Genomic DNA, 16654 nt, shown 5'->3' with positions numbered 1-16654 from the left:
TTCTGCTGTGTTACCTATTAAGGGTGGCAAAGCGAGTGCTGAGCACAGTGTTAGTGACACAATTGAAGCAAAGAGGAAGTCATATTCACAGGATATAAACCTCTTAGAAATTAGTAAGTAAAGGCTGCATTTTCCTCATGGTTTCAGAATTGCAAACTCAGTGACTCTGCTTTCATTTCTCTGTGAAAGTTGGAGAAGAATTTGGTCTTTCTGTCCTCACCAGCTGTGTTGATTTGTATATTTTTATTTGCAGCATTTTTGCTTTGAGATACTAAAGGTAAAGCTAGTCAGCAAGGGCATCTGTAATGTAGTTCACCAGCTGCAAGACGTAGTCATTGGAGGTTTTTAGCTTTTAAGGAAAAAAGGATGTTTGAGGGAAAAAGAGGGGTCTACGGGGGCTGATTTTTTTCCCCCAGTGCCAGTGATTATTATGGACCTACCTAGTCTCATGGGCAAAGGAAATAATGATTGATCTTTTTTTTTAAGTTGCATACTGTAGAAGTTTAAAGACACATTCCTTGGTACACAGTTCCATGAGTGAACACTCAAAGCTGTAGCAGCTGACGGACTGACGGACAGGCCTTCTGTGGTTTTTGTGGTGTGAACATATTTTTGCCCTGTCATGTGTAAGGAAGGAATGGCTGCCTTGATTCATCTTGTGCCTTTTTAGATTAGGAAGAAAATTATGCAAAATGTGGAGAGAACAAGTCACAGGCCTGCCTTTCCCTGGATTTTTCATGATCATGAGTGGCTGTAGCCACTGGGCTGGACCTGGTCTCAGCTGCCTTTACACATTTTCCTCTTCAGAAATAAGTGCTAAGAGCAGTAGCTGTTTTCTCCTTTTTTGAACTGCAGTAAGGAGAGCTTTTGAGTACACAGCTTGTGTAGGCTTTGTGCTTGGAGAGTACCTACAAAACACCTATGTGGCTGTTCTCTCTTTGGGCCTCTGATACTTGCTCTGTGTTCTCAGTGGACAAAAGGGCTGAATATTGCCATTACAGGCTTTATAATGCATGAAAGTCTTTCTGGCATGTATAAATGTCACACCTATATGTGAACATCATAAAAACTACTCATATTTCTTGGTTTATTACTATGATTACTAGTAATATATTCAGAAACAAAACCAAGCAAGCCTTAGCATTGCCGGTCCTGAGAGCCTGAGAAATATTTTGGAAGGGATTAGGAAGAGGGAAAGAAGGGACTGTTGCACAAAAGCGGGAGAGCAGTCTCCATTTCCCATTTGTTCTTCTGTAATTTGGGAGGTAGTAATCATTAGTGTAGGAAGGAAAGAGGCTTGCACAGTGCTTCAAATTTCATAAGCATCATAAAAGTCTTGGCACAAAGCAGCACAACCTTATTAGCAGGGGAAGTGAGGTCAGTAGTCTTCAGCTTCTTAACAAGATGACAGAATTTATGAAGCATCAAGGCAGCAGGATGTGGTTGCCTGCAGTCTATTCATATAACAAGCCCACCAGGGTCCTATAGTTATCACCCTTGAATTTGTTTTCCTTTCTTCATTTTCTTTTATCATCCTCCTGTTTCTTTGGCCTATCTTACTGTACTGGAGGAATCACTTTATTACCTGTGATGTCTTGTAATTTTCTTTTGGATTTTTTAAATTGTTATTATTGTTAGCTAGTTTAGTTTAGCTAGTTCCATCGGTGTGTCTCTGATTATAGAGGTGCTCATCGTGGCAGGCAATGAAATCCAAGTACTAGTCTTCCAGGAAGTCTGGGATTGTTTTTCATTCTAAGGCATCATCTAAATCTGGTGTGAGACAAGTGCCCAAAATATGCCCGAGCTGAGAGTTCATCTTAAAAGACATCCTGATTGTTGGAGATCTCAAAAAGTCTTATGGGCCACTGGGAATAAAAGCATTACCCAGACAATATCAAAAAGTAGGAAAAATTAAAATAAATGGGTGCTTTTAAACTACCTATCTCTCATGAACACAATATAGGTGGTAGCTCTATAAAAATCTTTTCTGTGGGGAAACAAAATTTTGTCTATCTTTGACCTCCTTCTTTTTGAGGATTTTAGCACACATTGCTGTGCTTCACTAATTTAGCTTCCTGTGGTGAGGGAAGTGAAGTTTATTATCTTTCTTTGTCTTTTATAGAGCAGGAAACTGCTGTGCCTGAGGTGGTGTAGGTATGGTAGGTTCAGAAATAGGAAGTGGATTCCCAGGTGCTGATCTTCACCTATAAGACAGTCACTCTCAAGTCCCTGTTTCTGATCTGACTTGTTCTGTCATACAGGATATTTTTAAATTTTTTTTCCTAATTAGTAAAACTGTGCTTTATATCTTGGAAGTGCAACATCCAGATGGGAATAGTATGTGTCAGTACAGCATATTTAATTATTTATAACTGCTTTCTTTGCTTGATGGTTTGATTGTTATTTATTTTATTTTCCACCGAAAGGTTTGATCACTTAAACAGACTGGAATCAAACATTTGGCAGTGTTTACAAATTATGAAAGTGGTTTCTGATTAAAGTGTTCTGCAGGAAGATTAAAGTTGCAGATCAGTATGTAAGCCAACGGCACTGTTCTGAATTTCAGCAGTAGAGAGCTGCTCTGTGGCGTGCGCTCTGTATTCATACCCATAGTGGCACAAGACGCAGGCAGTGCCACTTTTTCCCTGTGGTCTTCCCAGGGCTATTTCTTTAGAATGCTCTTATGGCAGGGGGGAAACTGAGCCCCCTCAGCCAAGTGATATGCAGTTTTACACCCATCAGACAGTACCTGACAAAAAGGCCACTCCCAGTTGCAGCTGAGAAAGTGACAGATTCATTCAGACATCTAAAGCCTATCTGCTTTGTGGATATGTTCTGATTAAATCTGAAAATCATTGCAACATCAATTAAATCAGCAAAACTCCTAGCACTATTTTTGCATGAAGTCAGACATGTGAGATCAGACGTATCACTGTGTGAGATAATTAAGGGGTGTTACAATTAATCTATTTAAGAACGCCACAGCTTACAAAAAATAATTTAAAAAATAAAAAGGAAATTACTTCTGGTTTTGTCGGTACTGTCAGAGGCCTTATGTTCTCAGTTTCCTCTCTTAATTTTCCAATGCAAAACTTTAAAGCATAAGATGCTTTCCTGGTATTAGTTTCTATCTATGTGATCCATAATCCAAATACCTAAAACGGTCAGCAGTGTATGCTGCAAATCTCCTAATGAAATGTTTTGCACTGAATGATTGCTTACAGAACACTTGCCTTCACTTACGGGTCTTATCTTTTTAGATGTTTTTCTGATGCACTTCTCAAAAGCTCTGATGATTGGGTAGCTATTGGCAAAAAATATCCCTAAACATTCCCGAAAAAATAAAGGCAGGAACGTACAAAACTGTTTTTGCCCATAATCACATGAACAATATTTTGAGAATAATGCTTAGCCAAATTTGCATTTGCTTCAGTTCCCTGTTCAAAGATGAGGATTGCTGGAGTGCCATCATAGTTCCATAAGCTATAAAGAAGTAAATGTCTACAGTTGGATAAGGAAAGAAGCTGTTGGGGCCATATCTGCACAAAGAGAAGGCTCTGTATGAGAACACTGATTCAACCACTGGAGATGATGGCCATTGTAATTACCATCCCCAATAGAATGCTGGAAGACCTCTGTAGAGCTGGTCATTCCAGGTAGTCTTTAGACAAACACGAGTCCAAAAATTGCCTTTTTGAAGACTCTGGGAGAAAGGGAAAGAATGGAGTGGTGTTGTGGTCACATGGTGCTGGACCTGGCTCTGTCTCAGGAATGGAGATGAAAGAATAGTTTGCCCCATGCTCCCTGGCCCTTGGATAGAAAATCAAAGCTTTTTCATTTCAGCTTCATTGAAAACACACAGTAGAAAAAGCATTTATAGCTGGCAAATGGAAAAGTTTTAAATTAATGATGGAAGAAACATTCATTTCCAAGTTTCTGAGCGAGCTATTAAAATCAACAGAGTAAAGAGAAAATCCCTGGCACTGAAAATGAAAGGAACATTTTTTTTGTATCTACTTAGTTAAAACTTGGCAAAACAAATCTAAAGTAGTGGTTTCAGATTTCCATGTGCACTAACTGTGCCAACTTTTGTTCTCAGTGTTGCTATGATAGAAAATTCTTCCCCCTTGAGAAGCATTTTTTCCACTAACTTTTGAAATCAGAAGTCAATTTAAGCAAAAAGCTAGATTTTGTATCAGCACTGACATGTGTTTCTTTGTTTTGTACTGTTGAATGGTCCAGACTTTTCATTCAAATACTCTATTTTGAAACAAGCTTATCTCCATTTAATTGGCATTGGAGTTAGTGAAGTGAATCTAGTAATGGTGTTTGCCCAATATCGGTGTATTTTCACCTGTGCCTGTCAATGGGCTTCCACAGGAGGATGAGAAATTCACTAATTTTAAAAGTAAGGAAATTTTTGAACCACAAGTTCTCTCCTTTTGCCCTCCCCCCCACCAACCACCATTATCTATGGCTACACATTAGCAATCAATTTCACATTATAATAAATATTTTCATTATCATCAAAATTTTCTTAATTGTCCACAGTTAAAGTTAGCTTTTGCATTATTTTAAGAAAAGATTAATATAACAGAAGAAAATTTTAAGAGAAAATGATAGTTGGTGTTTGGAAATTTCACACAACCTGGATACATCACTACCATTATGTTTCTACAGGAGGAATAAAATACACCTATTAAAATACATTCTCTTATGAATTTTTTTGTAATTTTAGAGCAAGTTCTAGAGGATTCTATTATAATTCTTAAAAGAATAACTTTAAGAGCAGATGTTATATGGATGTTTAATATCTACAACAGCCTTCATGCATTGGCAATGTTTCGTAGTATCATTGAGGTTTGGTATAGCTAACATGCAGCTGATGAGACTTACACTCTTATTTAAAATATTTAATTGTCCTGAATATTAAAATTAGGACAATGTTCCCTTAAGGAGAGCAAAGACTAGCTTCCTGTTAGTTTTTTTTGAGAATCACTGACTAGCAACCAAATTTTTTTTTTTCTGGTCTGGAAAAAGAAGTATTTTCATTGATAAGGATAATAAAGTACTAGTTACTGCATCAAAAGGGCAGCAATATTCTTTTCTGACTGAATATGTGTACCTAAATAGTGAATTATTTTTAAGTAATTTTTTTTGCCAATAGTAAATTCATCCTTTGGATTTTGTTCCCTTTATATAACTGGTGACTCCTGCTCCATGTAAGTAAATACATTATTCAAGTTGAAGTTTTTTTATTAAATGCTGTGTATTCCTTTCAAATTCAAAATAATTAACCCTGGAAAAGCAGCTTAATAGACAAAGTAAGATCTAAATGGAATTTTTTCAAAGGCCTGCTATTAACTGCTATTTTTCAGTGTACAAAAATGTATGAAATATCAAAAGCATGGGGCTTCCTGATGTGCTTTTGGAAGCCATGAAGTGCATTGACTGGGCAGTGCAGTGTAGCTGCTTTTCTGGACTCCTCAGCCCTTCTCTTCAGCTGTGCATGGTTTTCATCCTAACACAGGAGTGTGACTGACTTCACAGCCTATGAATGAGGATTGACTATAAAATCTTCTCCCTAAATCTCCCACACAAATTCTATACTGATGAGCAGTTTGTCTGTGTGAATAGCCAGGTTGTTTATTTTAACAGTGAGCAGGAAATTAGGTAGGTGGGAGCACATGAGCACCTGAAGAGCAGCCAATTCACTGTTGCTGTGCAAAAGTGATAGATGCCAAGCAGAGCTCAGCTAGGATTAGCGTATGAAGCAGCAACATGTTTGGCTGATGAGCTATAGAGACAGGAAAGAAATCTGATATTCAGCCACCCTCATTTTACTGCAAATTAAAACTGAGCAGTCAGCCTACCCATAGCAAATGATCAACTGCACAATCCAGAACCACTGCTTAACTACTGTTTAACTTTGTTTTGAACCTCTTCTGCAAGTAAAATAAACTAGTAAAAGGGATACAGGCAAACTGACCTCTAGTCAGCTTAAATATTACGAAAAGGAAATGGCTACAGATACTGTGGTATGTTTTGAAATGCACACAGCTAAATACAGTGTTATCTACTCATGGCATATAGTAAAAATCAAGGAAGATTCTTAAAGACAGCAAAATAGACCTACTGTGAGTCAACAGCAGGCAAGCATCATGTACCTTGCTAGTGGTACATACATTCAGGAATTGCTTGTGGTATGACAGATTATCAAATTAAAGTTCGTCTCCCAGCTGTTCTACAATTTCTCATGTGGAGGGAGTTGTATAGTCTAGAGTGACATTGATCCCTTATCTAAAGAAAGAACACCTCAATCTTTTGCTCTCATCCTGACATTACAGCACCTGGCACAGAACCTTCTCACCAACCCAGTGACCTGTGCTGAAGATTGTTTCTGTGCCACAGCTATTAAACAATACCTTGTGTCATTCAGAGAAAGTTTTTTAGTCCGTTTTTATTCTTTAGTGACTGATAAAGAATGCCGTGTTCAACATGGCACATGTGTTCCAAATGGTGAAGAGTGGTTTTCAGTCTCTACATGAGGACTAAGCACTGCAGCCACATGTTTTGTTTTGTTTTGTTCTCTTCCCCACGTTTTTCACCCTGTTGCTACCATTTTTAATTTTTCATGTCTTGCTAAAAGTAGAAGTTCAAGGCTATATTGAGAAAAGCAGAGCCTGTTAACAAGGTTGAAGCTCAAGTCACTGCTCCAGCAGAGAATTTGTGTGCAGCAAGGTAGAACTGCTACTTTTGCACCTGGTTCCTGTACTTGCTGTTGTAGTTTTACTGATTGTAAAGAAAAGAAGCGGGCTGAGCTGCATTTTTTTCTCTTTCTCCTTCTAATGTACACGTTGCTGTTCTCTGAGTCATTCCATGGCCTCTTCTCACTGCTGTTCGGCTAACTTCTCTGGCTGGAATTCATACACTAGGAACAGAATTTACAGCTGCTTAAATCTTGGAGTTCTTAATAGAAAACAGAGTTGTCTCAAGTCTACCATCTTTCAGAAAAGACTCAAAGTGAAAAATGATAGAAACACAGTTATAATGAGAGTCTGAGAGATGAAAGCAACCAGTCACACCACGTCAAACTATGCACAGTAGCCTTTGTTGCTTCCCTCAGTTGAGGCTGGGGGTATGTGACATTGTCCTTTGCCATTCTCAGGACACTTTCACAAGCTCAGCATACACACCAACCTTTTAAACCACAAACACTTTGATCTACTATTCGATTGCATTGTTAAAAAAAACCAAACCACCCAAACACATGCATGCACAAAACACGCAGTACATTTCACCTACAGTAACTTCACTTTTAGTTAAGGAAACATGACTCACTTCAAAGACTCTTTGAAGAGACTTCTTATAATTCCTGATCTTCAAAGAACCATTGCTGAAGCTGTACCTGGATAAATATTTCTTTGTCAGAAGAGCCATTTGCCATAAACAATTATAGAAGATGCAACTGCAGATCTATTATCTGAAAGAATGCAAAATCACTCTTTGAAGCTACTAGGCAGTTCAACAAGCTCCTCTTGATAAGACTTTGCCCCAAAACCTCACATAGCCACCTTGTCAGGAGAAATGGCAGGGCACCTGGTAGAATGGGGACCTGTGACACACTGAACTGCAGGACACGATTCTGGACAACCTCTTCTGTGACTCCCGGGGCTGTATGTTGTTGCACTGCTTTTTCTACATGCTACTTTGAGGCATGTCAAACACTTAGTCTGCGTAAGTGCCATTGAAGTTATGGTTCCCAACAATATTAGAGCACCTGAAAGACTCAAGAAGAGCAAAAAAAAGCTGCAGTTCCTATCATTAAAGGTTGTATGCACGGAGAGTGCCCAGACTTTGTCAGATGTTCATTATAAATCATGGTCATTGTTCTCTAAGTCAGCAGACTGTTGTTTCAAACTTAATTTCTTTGTGTCATTCATCTGTTCCCTGTCATATCCCTTCGGCTGTAAAATCTTATATTGGGTTCTGTTGCTTTTAGATGATAATTTTTCCCCTGTTTCTTTCAAAGGAATCCTGAAGAATTTTGGTCAAGAAATTGGGAGTTAGCTTAAATTCTGGTCCATTCTTATGGGCTCTACATGGTCTTGAAATCCAATCTGCAGGAATGCTACACCACTCAAATTAAAATACCATTCTTACATTATTCTGTTCTTACACAATCTGAGATCAGTTCTGCACTCTGTAATTAGAAAACTGCTTTTATCTGACATAAGGACTTAATGTTAAGATCCTACACCTGATCTCTGAGAGAGTCACGTTTTCACTGAAAAGAAATCTGGCTGGTAAAATAGGAATTTACGAGATCTAGATATTGGTTGCTTAACACGCAGGTTTTGGCATTCAAACACTTACACTGCTGTCATACTATGTTTAATTGCCTGTCTTTGCATGAGAATCCCAAGACAACTCCCTGATTGATCCCCTGTGTCTTGATGATACCCTGACTCCAGTTAATGTTTCAGCCATTTGTACAATATGCAACCTAAGGTCCCATTTGAACTGAGAAAGCAAATGGCTTATTAAAGTGTAATTTCTCCAGCTTGTTCTTGCCTTTGGGCATTTTAAATAGGTTAATGTAATTTTTAAAATACACTCAGGGAACTTTACTCACAGAGTATTGTCATAAACTAGAGGAAAATAGCCTCTAGATCATCTTAAAATGGCAATTACTCCAAATATGCTTGCCCTGATACTTAGTCAAGCTCTCTACCTAGAACAAATTTTTCTTCTTTTTTTTATTTCCTTAAGATTTTAGTGCATTATTGTACATTTTAAGGTTTGGTAAGGAAAAAAGTGTCAGATTTATTTAATGCAGTGGATCATTTTTCAGAGAAGTTCCAGTATTCATCAAAATGTGGAGACACCACAGGCACCATATAAATTATGATGGTTTTCTTCTTAATACTTTGTTTTTTATTGCCTACATTCTTTAAAGTGAATTTAGTGCTCATGAAAGATGCTGGATATGACAACAGTAGAAAGTGAAGCCCTCTGTTTATCTGCAGAATTGGTATGAGGAGTATTGGCAATGCAAGTTTCTCCCCATAACCCCATCTGTATTCTGCAGCTGTAACCTTGAGGGATCACCTTTAGAAACAAAAAGATGACTTGGTCTCCTTACTCTTCTTCTCCTTAGCCTGTCTGCTGAAAGTGCAAATAATGATTTCAGTTGATGCTATCCAAGGCCATAGTCTTTATGATCTTCCTCATTATGTATTGGGAGACCATCAATTTATTGCCTTGACTGTGTGGCAAACTGTTTCCAATGCATGCTCTCTGTGGATATTGGTGTGTGAATACAACTTCTATACATTTAATTCATCTTTTATAAGGTAGAAAACAGGCAAAAGCACCATTGAAGTGCAATGACTTTTGTTCCTTACATTGACCTAGACTTGATTTGAACCAGTGATTTAGAAATAATATGCTCTCTATCCCATTACTAATCTCTTCAGCCACAAGTCCAACCCTTCAGGGATTTTTTTCACAAAGAGGATGCTAACACATTTAAAAGAACTCACATTTTTTTCTCTCAAAAAGAAAATTTGAGCATATGCAAAAACACATTAGGTATTTGGCTAACCTACCCCTCGTTACCCAGGAGGGAGATAATGTAAACACAGGCTTGCATTATATTGTTCAGTGTGTGTATGCAATCTTTAGAAATATGTTTCAAAGAAAGGAAAGGCATAAACCTCATTAGAAGAGAAACAACAGGGTGGAAAAAAAAAGCGGCCCACGTCAGTTTAAACGCAAGCCCAGATGCTTAAGTTAGTTACACTTTTCAGTTTAAGGCAATGCAAATCCATTTTCCATTACTGGGGAAGTGGAAAAAGGCATTAAGCCCTTGAAATGGCAAGAGTCAAGTTCTGTGCTCAGTCAAATAGGAAAAGGTTTAATGTATGATTTTCTTCTTTTTAGTCCATTGTACATTGTATCAAGGCACTGAAGAACAACTATGCAATTATGTAAATAGGAGGATAGATGCTAGAGTAGCACAATAGTTTGTAAGCTAAAATTATTTCTTATTCCTCCTACCCCTTTTCCCTCTTTACACAGAAACAAACATGCACAAAACATTAATGAAATAAATCAGACATTATGTGAAGCTTATCCACAAGAGCAGATTCTAGATATGAATTGAATCCCTGAACATTAATTTGATCTTCTGCCAAACACCAAAGAGGTCTTAAGAATCTGATTTCATATTGCAAAGGAGAGGTGAAATAAAGAGTCCTAATTTTAAATTGTTTTCATTATATAAACATTTGTGGGCCTACTTATGTTCCTTGCTTTTTGAAGAATTGTGATTAAGCTTTAAAATGTATGTTTTTATTTAAAATACAACCAGGGATATTCCATACTTACATTATAACATTTTAGCCAGAGGCAGCAGGCAATTGCTACTACTTTCAGTTAATACAATCAGGATTGAGAATACAAGACAGAGGCTTTTCAGTTTTCCTGCTAAAACAAAGACTCAGTCATTCCCTTATTATGGATCAGGCTGGTTATTTCAGCATGGTTGCATCAGAGGTGAATTTTTCCCATTGCAACAATCTACTTGACATAGGGGCATTTTAATTTCATTTCAGTTTTCTCTGTAGTTAACCAGCAGAGAAACAGAATATGAAACAACACATTTTGTGCAAATTTTGTAAATTCATGGCACCACTGTGCCTAAAGTATCCCCCGAAGAAAGTCAAGAAGGAGTGTGTTCCTTACGTCATAACTTCACCTGATCCTTAAAGTAGCCTGAGGTCTATGACAAGTATATAGATGACCTAGGAGATCAGAAAGTTTGCTTTCACTGCCTCTTGACCATCCATTTGCTCCACTTAACTCCATATCTCTTATTCTAATTTAAATGCTTTGATACTGTGACTAACCATAATCTGCTTAAAGTAGGATCATAAACTATGGGGTGATCCCATGGGAAGTCTGCCATGGCACCACAGCAACCAAGAAATTCTAGTTGAACACTAGATTTGAAAATCCCTTGTGCCATTGCTTCCTTGTGGGTATTAGTTCATCTTACTGTCTTCTTGGATACCTGATATGTATACCTACCGTATATTCAATTTGTATTTTTCTTAAGGAAAGTTGAAATGTCACACAGCTTTTGTGGATTTTCCTCATGGTTTTTCATAGCTTGTATGCATTTTAAGTTAATTGTCTCTCTTTTTCATAGCTTGCATGCATTTTAAGTTAATTGTCTCTCTTTTAAAGTGGCACTTGATGTTGACTTTTTTAACCACTGAAAGAACTTTCTGTGATTCTTTGCAAGCCTCTTTAATTCTTGAATGCAATTCTGAAAGAAAGTAGGCACTTGTCACTTAAATATGTCAAAGTTTTACCCAGCTGTTAGCCAGTAAGTCATAAAAAAGATTCCTGTGAGGTAGGCAGTGCATGTTATCTTTTATACACGCAGACATAACACTGTTGTACCACCTGAAATTCCATCAGACTCCAAGCTCTGCAGAAAGTGACAAATGTTAGACAGGTATACGATTTATAATGGATGAGCTACGCAAGCAAGCTCTAGGAGTTGGATTGGATTTGATTGCAAACAATAATATGACACAACCCCTGCTGTGGATACTCACACTATGAGAGGCAGTGCAATCCAGCAGCATGAACAACGGACTGCAGGCATGATACAGAGCCCTAAAACCACCTCTGCAGTACACCTACTGTGTGGCTTTGAGAATGCCTTTCCCGATCTAACAGTCCTTCTTCCAAGTCCTTATCTGTTTGTTTAGTGACACTATGTTAAACAGTCATACCTCACTAAGGCACTTCAATGCAATTTAAAGCTCAGCATGATGATAGGTTTCAAAGAGGCTTTTTAAAGGAATTATATGAAAACTCAAGAAGTTAATTGAATAACTTTGTGCAGTTGCTGGCAATGAACCTGGAAACTTTTCCATGAAGTAACTTTTCTCCATCAACAAGGTTGTCCTTCAGGGAGTACCTTCACCCCAGCAAGAATGTCTTCATTTCCAGCACAAAAGTTTATATAGTAGAGTTATCAATATTCCTGCATTCACCAACGTTCAAGTATTGAGCAGTAGTGAAAGCAAAGCTTTTCTACTCCTAGATAAGAAGGTTTTGTCTCATCCTGTCCAGTTGTGCTCATAAGATATAAAATGATCCCTCGTTCCTCTCCATGAGCCATGTGGATTAGAAGTTATTCTTCTGTGGGATGTCATTTAATCAATTTCTCTATTGGAGTCTGTGGATGCAATAAGGGTCTGTTATATTTGAGGTCTTGTTTCTGGTTATCAGTAGGTCATCCAGTCTGCTAAGCTATCACAGGTGAAGAAATGGCCTGCACAAGATAAAGAGCTGGTCTAGAGTTCTTTTTTCCTCATGGGAATAGGAAGGATCTTTCTGCCTCTGTGTACATACCTACAGATAGAACTGATGAATAGTTTTCCTTGACATCTGAGATGTTTCATGCTATGGTTAATATTCATCTATGCAGTTGCTTTCTTGTATTCAAACCGTCCTATGCCTTAGATTATATTTCCACTTACTACCCTCTCGGCTTTGGGGCATTAGGTACAAGTTCTCATCAAGAAATTGATGGGAGTGGACCCTTACTTCTCCAGGGTGATTTCTTTTGCATGAGATACTATGCATGTTTTTAATCTGATGGTCACTTTATGTTGAAACACAAAACTTCTGATGGGACTTTCGTGATGGAAATATATTGGTATTACTGGTCCTCCTTCTCTGCATTATCCAGGTTCCTTGTTGAAGTCACATACACATGGCTATAATTCTTGTAAAGGCATATTTGTAGTTTGATTCCCACATCTATTGAAAGAAAATTTAGAGCAGCTACAAGTATACGAATGGATAACCAACAGCTCTTCCTATCAAGCCTCACACTTTTTCTTCACACAGGCTTTTCTGGCTTACCCATTCTGCCTCATTTTTCTCCACTTTCTTTTCTTTTTTCTTTTGCTTATTCCAGTTTATGGCTCATTGATTTCATAAGTCGTACCAAGACGTCAGGTTCAACCCCAGGGCATAGACATCTAGAAAGCTGAAATAGGGATGTTGGCATGAAAAGAAAGTGGAGATGACTTGTCTGTATCTGCCAGTCCGCAAATAACTTGGTGAACGGAGTTTCTGGCCATGAAATCTGAATGCCATTTTAGAAATAAAAAATTTGATTCATTCCCAGTTTACTTTGGCTTCTGTGGTTAGAAATTAGAATACAGGGTGGTGTTGGCAAAGTAGTATACAGAGTGAAAAATAGTGTAATGACCTTGCAAGCTGCTCCTCTTGGGATCTTGTAGCTAACTAACACAATCCCTGAGATGTTGATTAAAGTGGGTAAGGCCGGAGACCCAGGTGATTTTTTCGGGGCATAACCCCAGAAAGCATCAGGCTCTTGTGATGCTCTAGCTGCTGCTTAAAGCTGTTCTTCCTTAGTGACATCCTTATGACACACTTTCTGCCTTCCTGAATTTAATGAATGCCCGAGTCAATTTGAAAGTGTCTCTGGGAAATAAGGCTTGCTCCTCTGTGCCAGCAGGTTAACATGAGCCACTCATTTCCAAGCCTCATATTTGGAGCACATGCTAGCAAAACACAGCAGATCTTTACTACCAGAAGTAAGTGAGCAGTGCAAGTCACAAGAAGGAATTCATAGCTTTTAGATGTGAATTATAAGGAGCAATTCTTATTTCAGAGACACACATATTTTATTGGGCATTTTTGCTACCTAGGCATTTCAACCGAAATTTCACAGCTCAATGTTTTATTTCCTGATACCTGTTGCATAATGACATGACAAACCTCCTTTCAGAGCATCTTTTATTTTACAATTCTGGCTTTCTCCTCCTTTATATAACAGCACCGGTTCATGTTATGAGTTTTTACTGTACCGTGTACAGTGACAAGCTGTTGTAGGCACGTAATATTCCCATTGGTTTCGCTGGTAAGCTTGTCTGAGCAAAGACTGCTGGTCAGCTCTGACCCCCATCCTGTGGGCAGACCTATAACCCTTTCAAAGGTTTACTTTCATTGCCCCTAGTGAAGTCAAGCTCTTACCACAGAATTATACTGGCAGAACCACAGGCTATTTCTTATGGGAACAATTTCCTGCCACATCCTGAAGTTTGAGGCCACCTGTTCTCAGTGAGCAGTGTGACCCCCAGAGTAACAGAAAAAGAATTTAATCCAAATGTCTTTCACACAACAGGTATTACTGAAACTTGCATAACTCCCTGAGCTCTCTTCAATTCACAGCTACCTCATCCCTGAACTCCCAGCTTCAACAGCTTCAGCATCTTCAGCAGCTCCAGCACCAACAGCAGCAGCAGCAAAACCAGCAGCAGCAGCAAGGTCAGCAGGCACAGACTCCACAGCCACCCCAGCAGACCCAGCAGTCACAGCCACAGCCATCAGCACCACCGCAGCAGAACCAAACACAGTCCCAGAGCCAGACTCAACCTCCTCTGGTCCCACAGTCCTCCAGCTCCCCTCAGAAACCCAGCCAGTCACCAGGGCATGGACTTCCATCTCCTCTTACTTCACCAAATCCACTGCAGGTAGGATGTTACATAAAAATCTCTAATGGTCTAACAACAGCAAGTGCGTTCTCTTTCACTGTACTGAGAAATCAAGTGAAGGTTATGTCTTTTGACCACACAGGCTGAGAAATTCCACCTTGTATTACTTAATACTTACAGGCATTCAGCTTAGAACAGCTAAAAGGCCTGATACGTCAGAAAAGCATACCTAATGAAGGTTCTAGGTTGTTTCTTTCTGAGAAGCAAATGCTTTTGCTCTTAGACTACATATTGCAAACCCATAGAAAACTCTCTAATTTTTTCCACAGATTCATCATGTGACATTCACAAATGGCATTTTTCCGGCAGTTACCCTTTATGATAACTTAAGGGACAACAATGTTATCTGTTCACTACCAGATGGTCCTGACTGTCCCATAAAGAAATAGAGCCTTTGCTGATGGACATGTGAAAGGGATGGATGGGTTATCCCTCCTCTTGAAATCACAGTCCTAATTTTTATCCTGCTAAGAACCAAATACTTCTGTTAAAATTCTCAGTATAGACTCCAAAGCTAAAGATGCCAGTTAGTGCTTTTTGTAGATGCTCAATCCAGTGATATGGATATTTTTTAATAGACCAACAGCTATGGCACCTTTACTGATGGTTGGCTCTGCCCATCTTGAAACTCCTGGGCAGAAACAGGAGAGCTCTGATCCGGTGGTCCTATGTTATTAGGATTTGGTGTTCTTGCACTACATGGGTCATGCCATATTCATATTGTGCAAGAACAGTTTGACTGTTGTATGTACCGATAAGTATGATTCTGAACAGCAGGGTAGATTGTGAAGTGAATGGAGTCTCATTCAGTAGGCAGTGGAACTGCACTTAGAAACCAGCAAAGCCTCTATTAATTTTATTCTCTAAATTTTGAGACACCACTTTAAATGTTTTATTCACACTGATGGATTTGGCTCCATTTCCTGCAGAAATAAAACTGCATTAGATTAATAATTAAACAATCCTTTTTTAGACAATTAAGGGAATTGGTTTACAAGAAACTGTGTTTGCCATGTGGCCAGTGAAACCTGCATTAATCTAAGCTTCCGCTAAATAGCATCAAATCTGATTTTTTTAAATGGTTTAGATAACAGACTTAAAAGTCTGTGAGAAATGTGTCCTTGCTTGCTGAGCTTTTTCTTATAGTAGAGAGTAATGTTTCTAAAACTTCTTTTGTATTGTCTAAAGGGCTACTTATGCATCACTTAATGCCCAGTCTATCACACTAGTGAGTACTTTGGGACTCCTTTGTATGCAGATTATTGACATACAGAGACACAAATATTTTCAGAGGAGCTTCTGTTACATTTTATTGTCTTGGTACAGCTGTAACGTATGCACACTAACTGTATAACTATATGCCTGCTAAATATTGTGCTTTGAAAGTCATTAAGCTTTATGAACAAAGCAAATGCACACATACCCCAAATTACAGTTGGGGTAGGGAGGAAGTGTGATTATCTAGACAACATACCTCAAGAGGGTTGTACTAACACTGAATCTGAAGTCTTAGCTCTCATATAGCCTCTGGTCTCATTGTAAATCTCAACGGAATCTGAGTATTTTCACTTGTCATCTGTGATGTACAGGTCAGTAGAAGCACTTTCCACTGTTAGGTTCCCAGGGTCACCTCTCACTTGCAGATGTACAAAAAATGTAAGTAAAACCTTACATGGTAGGTACCAATGACAATGTTTCTACATAGTTACCTTGGCATATCTCTCTCTTTAGTTCACAGCTCCCCTTCTGAGGGAAGTCTGGATGTGGCAGACAGCAGAAGCGAAAGGAGAGAACCAAGCACTCTGAGATAATTTTAGTTCAAATGCTATCCTCTAAACTTTGTAGGAATTGGGATTAGATTTAATGAAAGACACCAGTGTGAGAGGTCTGGCATTCCCCCTGGGCTGAGCTTAGCCAGTACTGGTAAGGCAGCTGCATGACTGGGACACTTTCAGAACAGCAGTAAAGTAATGAGAATTCATTTGCTGTCAGTTCTTTCTAAGCATTAAAGAGTTACTTACAAATTGTGGAATAAGTATTTT

The 16654-nt window shown here is 38.6% G+C and overlaps 1 protein-coding gene across 7 annotated transcripts in view; it reads left to right on the top strand.

Annotated features, from left to right (window-relative positions):
• The window catches only part of POU6F2 (POU class 6 homeobox 2), a 359056-nt gene that overhangs the window by 242487 nt on the left and 99915 nt on the right, over positions 1–16654 (top strand). For all 7 annotated transcript variants that reach the window (XM_027675880.1, XM_027675879.1, XM_027675877.1 and 4 more), the window contains one exon: positions 14290–14591. In XM_027675880.1, the coding sequence (XP_027531681.1) occupies positions 14290–14591 (302 nt within the window). The remainder of the gene's footprint in view (positions 1–14289; positions 14592–16654) is intronic.

This window comes from Neopelma chrysocephalum, unplaced genomic scaffold (genome assembly GCF_003984885.1).
Source record: "Neopelma chrysocephalum unplaced genomic scaffold, ASM398488v2 Primary Assembly neopelma1_26, whole genome shotgun sequence".
NCBI classification, from domain to species: domain Eukaryota; kingdom Metazoa; phylum Chordata; class Aves; order Passeriformes; family Pipridae; genus Neopelma; species Neopelma chrysocephalum.
The sequence above is the reverse complement of the archived record's forward strand: the minus strand, read 5'-3'. Positions and strand labels throughout refer to the sequence as shown.